At 48.7% G+C, this 13084-nt stretch overlaps 1 protein-coding gene across 2 annotated transcripts in view; it reads right to left on the reverse strand.

Annotated features, from left to right (window-relative positions):
- Pcsk2 (proprotein convertase subtilisin/kexin type 2) overlaps window positions 1–13084 on the reverse strand; it is a 255316-nt gene that overhangs the window by 9018 nt on the left and 233214 nt on the right. For both annotated transcript variants that reach the window (XM_063248656.1, XM_063248655.1), the window contains 2 exons: window positions 5551–5766; window positions 3783–3883 (listed from right to left, as the gene is read on the reverse strand). In XM_063248656.1, the coding sequence (XP_063104726.1) occupies window positions 3783–3883; window positions 5551–5766 (317 nt within the window). The remainder of the gene's footprint in view (window positions 1–3782; window positions 3884–5550; window positions 5767–13084) is intronic.

Consider the following 13084-nt stretch of genomic DNA (forward strand, 5'->3'; position numbering starts at 1 on the left):
GCTGTTCTTTTCAGAAGTCAAACAATTTAAAGCATATGAGGCCACATAATTCACTTGATATAATTTCAACACACGGAGTTTATTGGTTTGAAGCTCTGAATCAGAGACATTGCCCTAATAATCCACAGGCACTGGAAATACAGACCTTTTTCTTTTAAGGAGAAAGGTTAAAGGCCAATGTTTATTTGAGGCTGTTCAGAACCTATCTGGGACATGCGGTCCCCTAGGACCCGAGAGAATGATGGGCACCTTCTGGAAGCTGATGATGGCTAAAGGTACTGCACTTTGCTGAAACGGGGCCATGAATTTATAATCCCAAAGGTGTGGATGTATGGGGGTCTTGATGACTCAAGGGTGAAACTTCTGGTTTGCTGTGAAACTGGGATGTGCTTCCTGAATGAGAAAGAGAGAGAGAGAGAGAGAGAGAGAGAGAGAGAGAGAGAGAGAGAAAGAGAGATTGATTCTTACCTCTGAGATAAATCAGAGTTTAGCCTCTGTGTGACGGTCTCTGTTTGGCTGGCCATTGCATGTGTCTGAAAAGTAAAACTGGGTCCTTCCTAATTGCCCCTTCTGAGCAATGTAAGAATGGGTGAAATGTACTACTCTGCAAAAGTGGATATTTCACCAACCTGTTAAGCCTTCACATGACCATATCACCTAGACTTGCAGGGAGTTGTTGAGTAATAAAAATCCCATGTAGAGTATCTACAACATCGAGGTCACTGTGTGAGAAGTGATAGGACAGGTCATGCTAGCTGCTTTTCCTTGTTCTTGTGTTTTACACAACAGCCTGTGACAGGCACTGCATGTGAAGGGATTCTGAGGCGTCCCTTGTGTGTCCCCCACCCAGAGCCACACTCATTCTGAGAATGGCCCGAGGAGCCCCTGCCTGTGTAGAGCCTGCGATCTAAGAGAGAGGCAGGGGACAGCTCCTACTGAGAATGTGGGAAGAGGGCAGGAGTGCTCAGGAGGCCGGGGGTGGCGCCTCACCGTGGTCCTCAAGGCCCTGTGACCAGTGTGCATCCTCAGTCCTCCAGAGCCAACATCTGGAGGGGGTGGCCTGGGAATTTACAGGTCAGACCCTGCCCAGCTGTTTCCGCTGCCCACAGACCTGGGGAGCTTTGGTCTAGGATGGTGGCTCTCAGCCTTGGCTGCACTTTGGAACCATCTGGAGACGGTTAAAAAAGTAATCATGACGGGGCCCGGACATTTGCATGCTATGGATTACTTTTGATTTCACGGTGGCAGTGTCTCTTCCAGGTCCAGTGGTTGGGTAGAGAAAAGATCCCAGCCCTGGAGCTCAGCCACAGCAGGGTTCACATCTGGCCCAGTGAACTCGGACCATTGTTTTGGCATCCTGACCTGCTGCGACCTTCGTGCCTTTAACACGGAGTATGTGCACACGTGGGTGTGCTGGGCTTAGTGCAGTTTATTTCTCAGGGAGGAAGATGAGAAAAAAGAATTGGCAAAACCTTGAGTGACTGTTCTCTTCAGAAGTTGAACAGTTTGAAGGGCTGGGAGCAGCGTAACTCACTTGATAAGATTTCATCCCATACAGGGTTACTGGTGTCACAGGTTTGCTGCAGGGCTAAGAGTGGATTGCATGTGTAAAGTACAGAGGATAGGTATGCAATAAAGAGTTTATTATTATCAGTAGTAAAGTCAGTCTCAAGTATTGGGAATTGAAGCAAGTTAGAAGAGAATGTCCACCATGTTCCAAAGGAAGTATTGTGTATATATGTGTGTGTGTGTACACTTTTGTTTTGAGGCAGGGACTTGCTTTGGAGCCCAGGCTGGCCTTGCACTCGTGATTATCCTCCAGCATCAGTCCGCCAAGTGCTGGGATTTCGGGCATGTGCCATCACGCCCAGTGGGGTTATAATATTTAAAAGTTTATAAATAAATATTTTTCATTTTAAAGATATAGTCATACTTCAGATCTATCCTAAAGAAGTGATATTCTTGAAGCAGAGCAGCAAAACTCTGAGAAGTTGTTTGAACCTAATGGACAATATAACTTTCAATATTTTGCAGGTAAGACAATAGAGATTCAGAAAAGGTGGGTGATTGTCTAGTTAGATACTTCTTTCCTTCCTCATTTAGCCAAACCTCAGTTTACTCAGAAGTTTAGCTTATTCAGAAGCCAAACCTCAGTTTATAGCAATATGCTCAGCTATAAAACTATATTTCCCATAGTACCCAGTGTGAGGTGGTCATGTGACAGTTCTGGCCAATGAGAAATAAGTAACTACTGGGCAGGGTTTCTTGGAAAGCAGGCATGTTTTAGTGCATGTGTGCTAAAGGCACAGTGAATAATTGGCACAGAACCATGAATCTCTTTAGGAATTCAGCAGCCTGGGCAAATGACTTTTTCTTGTCGGAATCCCAGAGGACTTGGCATCAAGTGCTGCCTGCTGAGGGTGAAAGGGGAGGTCCATGTGTGCTTGTGGGCCTGAGATGAACAGGTCCATCTTCAGGAAGTGCACATCACATGTAGGCTTTGGTTTTGGTCCTTGATCGGTAAATTGTGGCTAGGGTTCCTTTCTTGGTGTTCTCAATTTTCCACCTGATTTTTGCTAGAATAATCCAAATTTTGAATGGAATCAAGAAGTCTTATTTGTGAGAGGAGAGTAAGTATGCCCGTGTGCTCGAGGCCAGTGTGTTGGACTGGGTAGCCTCTTAAAGTTCCTTCCTGTCCTAGGAGGTGACTCTTGTCTCTTTTGTGAATCGGAATATGAACTGTGTGCTTGGGGTGGAACAAATCCAGCAGATGGGCACCAGATGTACAGTTGCCTAGCAACTGTGACAGGGTGAGAAACCCAGATCCCCTCCTGGAGCCTGAAGCAAACCCCTCACAAGCTGCTGGTGCTGCTTCTTTGAAGGCTCCTGCACAGCAGTGGTGACATTCACACCATGTGGGCAGTGTCTCAAGCCCAAATGTTCATCTCTAGAATGTTGGGCTGGCTTTGCTGGCTTCGCTGAGGGACCTGTGCCGCAGTGCGCAGGTGGCTGCATCAGCATTCGGTGTAAGGTGTGGCCGGCAAGGACGGAGGTGACCTCTCAGGGGGAGGGAAGACCCAGGGAATGGCCTGCTTCTCCTTCTACATCATGTGACTTCCTCCTGCTTGTCGCAGTGTTAAGAAGTGAACGGAGGCCAGGTACTTGTGGGCATGAATATGATCAAAGTGTGTTGTACACACAGAGCTCCTCAAAAAAACCCTGTGCGGAACCAGGTGGAAGGTGAGTCGGGGGGAGGGGATAGGAACTATTAAAGCGCATATGTACACACACAAATCTGCCAGAAAGCAACCCGTTTCCTGTCCAGCCAGTCTGTACTCATAAAGAATGTGGGGAAAAGTAAAAAGCAGAAGCAAAATCACCTTACAAATGCACAGGTCAGGAGTAGGGTGCATCCTGTTTGCCAAATGTTCTGGGAAGAATTGCTCGACCCCCAGCTGGGTGCAGGGGTATTTTTCACTTATCTGATTGTGAATATTCCTAGCTGATAAGGGCCAAGGAGTGCGGAGGAGGCTAGAGGACGAGAAACAGAGGTTTCTGGGCCCTGTTTTGGTGTCTGAGCAGCTGCTGACAGATGCAGTCTTCTAAGGTAGTCGCGTTATTAGGTTTGTGCATGCATGTGCAAGTGCACATGTGTATGTGTATGAGTGTGTGTGCACGTGTGGGAGGCATAGGTCTTGTGGGCCATTTAGAAATGTCCCACAGAGTCCATGGCTTTCCTAGGCTATCACACCACCCTTCAGGGCCCTGAGCCGTAAACATACTTGGCCTCCAAAGCTAGTGCAAACACCCCGGCCGCCTCGGGAGCCGCTGCCGATGTCCCAGAATGCCGCAGGGTGCAGTTCCCATACAGATCTGTGGTGGCCTGGAAGGGAAAATATTGAGTCGTGCGTGAATAATCATACTATTTTGAATCCCCAAATGACGTGGAATAGAGGATCTTCTACTTATGTATTTAAACTGTACCTCATTCTGGAGAAGATTAAGATGTAGCTAAAGATAAGGTTAACAACCGTGTACTTGTCCTGTGTGTGAGCTTCCTAGCAGCCCATGTGAAAATGGACACATAATCGATTATTTTTATAGTATCCAAAGGTAACTCAGTTGTTGAAAGAAGCATATATATTCTTTGAACAGAGATGAGATGGACTTATTTCCTGTATCTGAACAGTAAGTACCAAGAGGTGGAAAGTGGCAAATCACTACCTTCTCATTAAGGTGGTACTTAGATTCATTTCACTGGGACTCCAAAGAGAAAAGTCCATTCTCAGTGTGTGTAAGACCAAGGGGCTTCATGAAGATCAAGTACAAACCACAGGAATTTGCTTTCGCCTCTGTCCTAGATGCTCAAGGGAGGCAATCATCTGAGGAACAGAGTTAGAAAGTTTAGAGGAATCTATTGGGCAAATCTACAATCTGAAGAAGTTCAAGGCTCCTCCCCAGCCCGAGGTGAAAGAACCACAGATGGAGAGGCCACACCAGTGGATTGTGGGAAGTAGCTTCTAGTGGGAGGAGCAAGGTGTCAGGGGCTGGGGGACCCTTCTGGTCTTCTCCCTGCCTGCCCCAGACTGATGACTTCCAGGCAGTTGATGCTGCCAGCCTTCCCTGGGGTGGAGGTGTGGGCAGAGCCACAGGCTTGGTGAGAGCTCTGGATGGTGAACTTTACAAGCAGCTTGGGCCCAGGAATGTCAATGGTACCTGGTTTCCAGGGAAGATGTTTTGCTTAGAAAATTATAGAATTGGGGCCAGGGATTTAGCTCAGTGGCATAAGTGCCTGCCTTGCAAGTGTGTGGTTGCGAGCTCAATCCCTGTTACAAAACAAAACAAAACAAAAAAAAATCATAGAATCAGGCCAGGGATTTAGCTCAGTGGTGTAAGTGCCTGCCTGGCAAACGTGAGGTCGTGATTCCCAGTACCAAAACAAACAAAAAGAATCATAACCTAAGTGTATGATCCTCAGCTTTTTCATTGTTAAAATCAAGAATGGATTTTAAAACAGGAGGAGAATCACAGCTCTCCCTGGGAAGACACACAGCTGTGTCCAGCTTTAGGGGTGCTGGGGGCCCAGAGAAGCCAATCCGGGAAACTATGCTTTAGTCACTGCATTATGAGGGTGGGTCTTAGTTGAGGGGTGCTGGTGTGACACCTCAACTCATGCAATGATTTATTCTTTTTTTTCTTTTTGTTACCAGGGATTGAATTCACGACCTCATGCTTGCTAGGCGAGTACTACGCCACTGAGCTAAATCCCTGGCCAATGATTTATTCTTTTAAGTTGTGTGCTGGGGCAACTGGTTGCTAAAGTGGGTTCCTCATTCTTTTGAATCAAAGCAATTCGAGAATCCAGGCAGGAACTGAGCTGCGAAGAGGTGGTCACAGCTCTTGCTTCCTCTGGCAGGTGTCATCGGTCTCCACATGGTCACAAAGTGTCACCCTCATTCACAGTGGGTCCTTTGAGAGGGGAAGGGAGCTGTGCATCACCCCCTCCCCGAGCCCAGCCTCCGGGGAAGGGGACAGGGAGCCCACGCTCACCACGCCTGCCTCCGGGTTCCTCTTGCGACCATTGCTGAAGGTGGATGCCAAGGTGGATGAGCAGCTCTCGTCGTACAGTGCTGTCCTGCCATCGTTGATGGCTGAGTTGATGGAGATGGTCCACATACTCGAGGCGTAGCCATCACAGTTGCAGTCATCATAGCTTCCACCGTCCCCAGAGGCCCACACGTAGATGCTGCCCTTGCCCCCGCGGCCCTGGATAGCAGGGAGATGCTGCTGCTTAGCATGACTCAGGGGAGGGTGCAGCCGAGGTGAGGCCCTGGGGAGCGGGGTGAGGCCCTGGGGGGCGGGGTCTGGCCCAGGTGAGGCCCTGGGGGGAGGGGCTGGCCCAGGTGCATCCTGTCTTGGGGGAGGGGCCTGGCCCTTGTGAGGTCCTGCAGGGTGGAGTCTGGCCCAGGTGCGTCCTGTATTGGGCGGGTATTAACCTCGTCCTGGGTGTGGTCCTGTCTAGGGCAGGTCATGATCTGGGCTTCTTCAGCGGCTGAACTAAAAGTGACTGGATTTGCTTTTTATCCCATGAGAGAGAAATTATACCATTTTCATGGGGGTAATCTTTTTCAGGATGGATCCAACATAAAATTCACCTGGGTTTACAATTTAGGCAGGGAATGAGGTAAGAAAAAGCAAAAGAATGTCCTTAATATTTACAAGTGAGCCACTTTTTAAAAAGGCTGTGGAGTAGCACCTGCTTATGGTAAACAAAAAAAAAAAAATCAAAGTATATAGAAAGGAAAATGAAAGCTAAATCTTTCTAGAGATTACTTAATAAACACTATGATCTCATTCTTTATTTTTATTTTTATTTTTTTTTTTTAAAGATAGGGTCTCGCTGTGCTGTTCAGGCTGGCCTTGAGCTCACTTTGTAGCCCAGGCTGGTTTCGAACTTGCAACAATCCTCCTGCCTCAGCTTCCTGAGTGCCAGGATTACAGGCATGAGCCACCCTGCCCGGCTATGATCTCATTCTTATGTACCAACCTTAGCAAAAATGTAAGTATGCATATATGTTTGTACTTAGCTATACATAAGATATATGTGTTTATATAAATGTGTAAATATTATAAGTATGAAGCATATATTTTTGCTCCAAAATATCTGAACAAATATATATGAGTAAAAGTATATAACATCTAGAAGTATATAACTTCGAGGTGTGCATAGACACATAGTTTTTTCTTTATTGTCTAGCCAGGCGACACACTGACCTCCTGTGAGACACAGTGCTCTGTGCCATTTCATCTGTGCAGGGCAGGACACCTGAGCTAGGGAGTCTCTCAGGACCGGGGTGCATGGCAGCAGCTCTGGGGTTGAGCACTTGGTGATGCGCACGGTGGTCCTCACCACGGGCTGCCCGGACCTGGGTTGAGAGCTTTGTCCTGAACACCATGTTTAGCAGTCTGTGCCACCTCGTTCTTACTGTTCCCCTTCTGCTCTCCCACGGCTGTTTTGGGGGAGCCTTTGCCTGCCTGCAGTGAGAATCAGGAAGGGGCCATCTGCCTCTGGCCTCCTCCTCTCTGTGTGTGGGGTGTGTGGAGGGAGAGCAGCTGCAGCAGTGGCAGCTCCCTTAAGGCAGAAGACATGAGAGGACATGGCAGGGACAGTCTGTGCTGCTTGGCTGCCAGGGTTGTGATCCTGACTGAGTGGTTTGCAGTAGAGATGCTGAAAGGAAGGGAAATGATAGGCGACCCCCAGGTCTCCCAACAACAAGAAGCAGTGTCTGAAACTACTGCTAACAGGACTGGGAGTCAATTAGCCTGTGATCCACAGAGTCAATAAATCAAGTGTCACCTAGGCAGCAGCCGGGACCCTCCTCCCTTCATGGTGAATCTATGCCCCTGAAACACTCTGGCAGCAGCAGCTACCATGGAAGCCTAGGACATAGTGAAAACGTCACCCTAGAAAGCGACATGAGGGATCCCAAGCTGGTCTCAGAAGCCTGTGCATCCTGCTCTCTCAGAGGCTGCTGCCCATGACAGTGACGTGAGGAGCCCTCCCGGCTGGCTGATACAGGACGTGTAGTCCTGTCTGCCATGCTGCCCTTGGCCACACCCCCAGCTGACCACACGAGTGAGACCAGCTGTGTCCAGGCAAGCCTGGCTCAACTGAGCAGAACAACCCAGGTGACCGGTGGACCTGTGGGCAAAATTAAATGATTCTCTTTAAGCTGCTGAAGTTTGAGATCAGTTCATCATGCGGCCTAGCTCAGTGATACACAGAACACGAATGTCAGCCCCGTCCTGAGACTTCCATGGTGCCCGGAAGACTTGCCCTGTGAATACTGTGTTTCCAGAGATACTGGGCTTCACCGTTCAGATGGAGCACATGAAGCAATAATCACAATGGCTGGGTTTGGTTTCTGCAGCCAAGGGCTCTCAACCTCTCAGCAGGAACGTCAGGAAGGAGAAGGCTCTAGTGGGCAGAGATGAGCGGGGCAGGGGCTTTGGGAGGACCGAGAGCTCCCTGGAGCAGGGTCCTACCTCTCCTGCCACGTGTTCCTGCCTGAAACAGTGCCCTTACATCCATTGTGTCCCAGCATCACCCCAACAGAAGTGGGGCAGAGACCTGGTAGGAACATTTGGGACCCATAGGCAAGAGGCTGCGGTGGGGACAGAGCAGAAGAAACTGAGGGTGATGGTATTGCACACTTCTGGCACCTCCTGCATCCAATGCTCCCCCCAGGTCCTATAGCACCAGTAGCATAGTAGCCACGTGAAGGAGGAAACGGGAAGAAAATCCACACTTCAGAAAATGGGACCAGATAAACAAGACTCCTGCATACTAAGAGTTAATGAGATTTTGAAGCTCTTCGAAGGCACAGAGGAAGACCTGGCCACATGGAAAGACAGCTTCTGTGCTGGAAAGACAGCACCCTGAATGCGTCAATTTCCCCTGGACTGACTGATGGTTCAACGCTGTCCCAATACATGCATCAGTTGTGATTCAGTCACCCCAGTGTCACCACACTGGCATTTGGACAGCAGGAATTTATCCAGGGTCAAGTGGTTATTATCCTGTGCCCCAAGCAGGACAAGGGAAGTGGCCCAGAGCCCATGGACTCTTGGAGACCTTGGAGTGGTGGCTGCAGAGCGGGCTGTGTGGGCTGACTGCTGGAGTGTGTCATGTCCAGATTGTATTTCTCCTTTGCTTTTTCCTGTCTCTTTTTCTTTTGGAGTTTAGAGGATGAACCACAGGGCCTTGTGCATGGATGCAGAGGTGCCATTAATGGTATCTGATCATCAAGAGTCTCAACTGCAGTGAGTTTTACCCCCAGGGAGATAATTTTGATCATCATGACTCCATGTATGACCAGAATCATGGGGGCAGAGGCCAGGGATGCTACTAAACCTTCACAGCATCTCCAAGTGTCCTCCCCAACTGAGGACGCCACTGCCCAATGCCAGCAGCACCTGGCTTTCGTCAGTCATGGGGTACTTGCTGGGTGTAACCTAAAGCAGTGCTCACAAACTCACAACTTAAAAATTCATGCAGATTTTGTATTTTGCTCTTTATGGAAAATCATATTACAGATTGCTCACCATGGCTAAGGTGAAGTTCTAGCTTGAGTCCAGTCTTAGGGCCTCCCGCACCCATAGCACACTACCTCTACCTCAGTGGAGTTAGTTCCTAACCCGCTAACCACAGGGTGGTGGCCCAGTTAATGACCAGAGCAGACCCCCAGAGCAGACCAGGGATCCGGTGGGTACCTGCCTGGTGGAAGCCTGTGATGGCTTCCTTTTCTAAACACTCAGTTATACTAATTTTTATTTTCTGGCTACTTAAGTATCTTAATGCAACATTGACATTCTTTAACAAAAGTTGTTCTATTCTTTATTATGAACATCACATTCACTTTAGAATAATTGGAATATAGAGACTATGAAGAAGAGAATAAAAATCTTTTATAACTTTCCATGAATAAATGATCTGTAGTACTATTTTGTGGACTTGTGCCAGTTTTATATATAAATGCAAAGGATAAGAACAGGCTTAAAAATGAGTTTAGGATCATAAAGCATATACATTTTACTTGGCCTGCTGTGCTTGTCACTCACTGTTAGGTAACGGACATTTTCTCATGAATTTAATACTCTTCTGTGTCATAGTTGTTTTTTAGTTTTATCAAGTACATCTTTCATAATTTATTTCCTCATTTTCTTAGGTATATATGGAAAGTTATTTCTGGTTTTTAAAATCTGCTTTATGTTTAAAGTGAACATAATTTTATATGTGTCTTTTCATCTCTGTTTATCTCCTTAGGCAGAATTTCCAAAAGAGGGAATTTTGGATGAAAAAGAATGAATGTTTGAAGCTTCTGGATGTAGATAGCCATATTACCGCCCTTTATAATGACTGTTAGAATTTAGATTTTCATCAGAAATCCACAAAACTCCATTACCAGTCCATCTCAATAGGATTTAAGAATTACAATTTTTTAAGAGTTTTACTAATTTGCTGGACAAAAATGGGACCTCAATGTTTTGCATGAAATGATTTTCTCCCTGCAGGTTGAGTTGAGTCTGTTTTAGTCTCAGTCATGCACTTGTGTTCCTGCCTAGAGAACAGTTTAGCGCAGCTTCGAGGATTTCCCAGGACTGCTTTTCTTTTATGAGATTCTCCTCATCAGCATGTAAGAGCTTCGTAACAACTCACTGTGAAAGATGGGCAGATGGCAAACGAGCACATGAAACCCTGCCTCACATCTTCGGCTTACAGGGAAATGCAAGGTGACCTCCCTACCAATAAACCAGCCCAGTCCCAGGACCGGAAGCAGTGCCCGTAGGTGAGGGGGACCAGTAGAAGGAGCTCTCACATTCATATCTGGTGCAAGTACAAAATGGACCAGCCTCTCTGGCAGGCAGCTTAGCGGTTTGTTAAGGAACTAAACACATTTCCACTGCAGGATTCAGAAGCTGGGCTCCTCGTATGCACAAATGCTGGTGATTTAAGTTTGCACAGCATTTGCACAGCCTTCCACTTGACTGTCAAAAACTGGAAGCGACCAGCACGCCCTCGCTGGCAAGAGGTGCATGCAGGTGGCTGAAAGGCATTCAGCGCTGAGGAGGAATGGTCTCTGAAACCATGAAAAGACGGGAGGCGCTTCCAACACATATGACCAAGTGAAGGAAGCAATGAGAAGGGGCTTTGCACTGCAGAAGTCCACCGAGGCCTTTTCTTCCACCTCTCTTCACAACAGAAATGAAAAGTGGAATTGAACGGGCAGCAGCTGTCTCAGCGGCTGAGCTGCAGACCTCTGCAGCAGCACCTTCGAACCTTCGTCTGGCTGCTGAGCGCAGAGCAGGACTCAGGAGCATCCCAGTGTGCTCCCGGCAGGAGGTCCTGGCACCCACCGGCCTGAGCCTGACCCCATGCTGATTAAATTTTAGCAGGCGGCAAGGGGTCCTCGCCTATCCCAGGCTTGACTAATCACTCTCTCCCCAGCAGCCCTGCCCCACTCCTTCCTGGATGGCTTCCATAGTCCCTCTCTGGCAAGCAGCCACTTCACACGTCCTGGCCTGGAGATTTGTGCCCCGTATCCTCCTGGAGAAGTAACGATTCACGTTATGTGCTGTCTGCCCCTCAGAGGGTTTCTGGGAGACCTGTCCTCATTCCTAAGATTTCCCCAGTAGTAAAGATGCTGGCAAGTGAGGAATCAGGTGTTGGGGTGTCATCATCAGAGCCATCAGGGTGGTGGTGTTTCCTGCGGATGTGGAGGACTTCAAGTTACCTGTCACCTCTAGGGTTCTCAGTGCTGTCTGCAAAGGAAGAAGTTCCACATTTGCTGCCGGGTGCCACAGTGACTTGTCTTTGCTGTCCCATCAGTATCTCTGCAAGGGTCACATTCTTTTTTGCTGACGGCAGATGCACATCTTGCCGGTACTTTATGCCCGAGAGCGGCGACTCTCAGTCTCTGATTGGGTTTTGCACAAACTGCACTGGGGCTGGTGGTGATTATCAGCCATGTCCCTTGGGCCTTAGACTGTCTCGCACAGGCATCTCCGAATCCCAGCATGAGCATTGCTGGGCCCTGGGGCTTCTTCCCCATGGCTGCCCCGTACCCTTGGGGAACAAATCTCTACCAGCAGTTTATATGGGGCACCCTTGCCACAGGCTGTTTTTAGGAGACCCCCAAGTGAGATGCAAGTGAACCACTGGGCTGACTGACCATTCATGAGTCTGTCTCTCCACTTGCTATCTCAAATGTGAAAGATGCTTTAGTGATGCTTTAGACCCAACTTAGTAGACCACTAAGTTAAACAGGGGAATTCTGCCATAAGTGCAGGGGAAAAGATTTCCTTCTCTCCTTCCCTTCTGCTTGCTCCTTGCTGCTTTCTCCAGTATTTCTGAGCACCAGTGGGTACAGGAGCTCAGATCTCTAAGAGGCCAGGCAGGCAGTGTCCATGGGTGAGGCAGGGCCAGGCAATTGGGGATCCCTGGGTCTAGGCCAACACCATGGCCCCTGTAAAGGGCTCTTCTCCTCCTCGCCTTTCTCCTCTTCCTTTTTCTCATTGCCATATAGCCCAAATAAAACACAGGACCAGGATGCTAAAGGCGAGGGACGGGTGGCAGAGCTGTTTTGTGAGACACTCACCATCCGTGCCTTTGCTTAGGCAGAGATGACATTTCAGAAGTGGCTCTTTCTTCAGTGCTGATGAAGCAGCCAGAACAACCAAGAGGAACTCTGCTCACGGTGACACACTGTCAGTGACAAGATTCTACAGTACTGTCCGAGAGTGTCACTCTGAAACAAGGAAAGACCCATTCCTGCAGCCTGGGGAAAGCCGCGTGAGAATTCATGTATTTTTCATCTTGAGCACTTTTGTTTCTAAAATATTTACAGGCTGTCGCCTGAAGATCAGCCGTAACAATTTTCTTCTTAAGTTTCAGCGTGCTTGGCATGCCCTGTGGAGGAACCACACATTCGCGGCAGCCTGGGAGCTGCGGATGGAGTAGAGGGGAACATGGTACCAGCTTTGCCACCTGGTGGGGACATTCAGAGGCCGTGGAAAACGTCATCTGCATTGTAGGCATGGACGGAGCCTTGGGTACTCAGGGCCTGAGGCTTCAGGTGACATGGAAATGCCTGGCAGCGAAAAGCCATGCTGCCGAGAGAGGCGGCATCTGCCACTGTCATCTAGTCCTCTCAGCTGTCATCTCTCCTTCCCAGCCACAGAGGGAATGATGAGTCAAGGGGACGAGCTGCCTGCCTGTCACAGGTTCTGACCTAAATGCTCTGTAAGGAGTTTGGGCATTGGAAAGAGCAGCAGAAACACCGCCTGCTGCCTGCCTGTTCACTGGTGGCCATCCTCCATGTGCTCTGTGTCACCACAGTCTGCCGTGGCTGTGGGATAGAAGCCCATGACACTATTTCCTAAGCAGGCTCTGTCCAGGTGTGGTCATGATTGCTGTGATTGCTCCTCCAAGGACCTGATTCCATTCACGCCAAGGACTCTGCCCTTCCCTGCTTCCCTGCTTCTGGAGCCCTTGACGGAATGCATGAGAGGCGACTCTCCTGAG

The sequence above is a fragment of the Cavia porcellus genome, unplaced genomic scaffold (genome assembly GCF_034190915.1).
Source record: "Cavia porcellus strain 051 isolate PalLab524CR breed Dunkin Hartley unplaced genomic scaffold, mCavPor4.1 scaffold_5, whole genome shotgun sequence".
Classification (NCBI taxonomy): domain Eukaryota; kingdom Metazoa; phylum Chordata; class Mammalia; order Rodentia; family Caviidae; genus Cavia; species Cavia porcellus.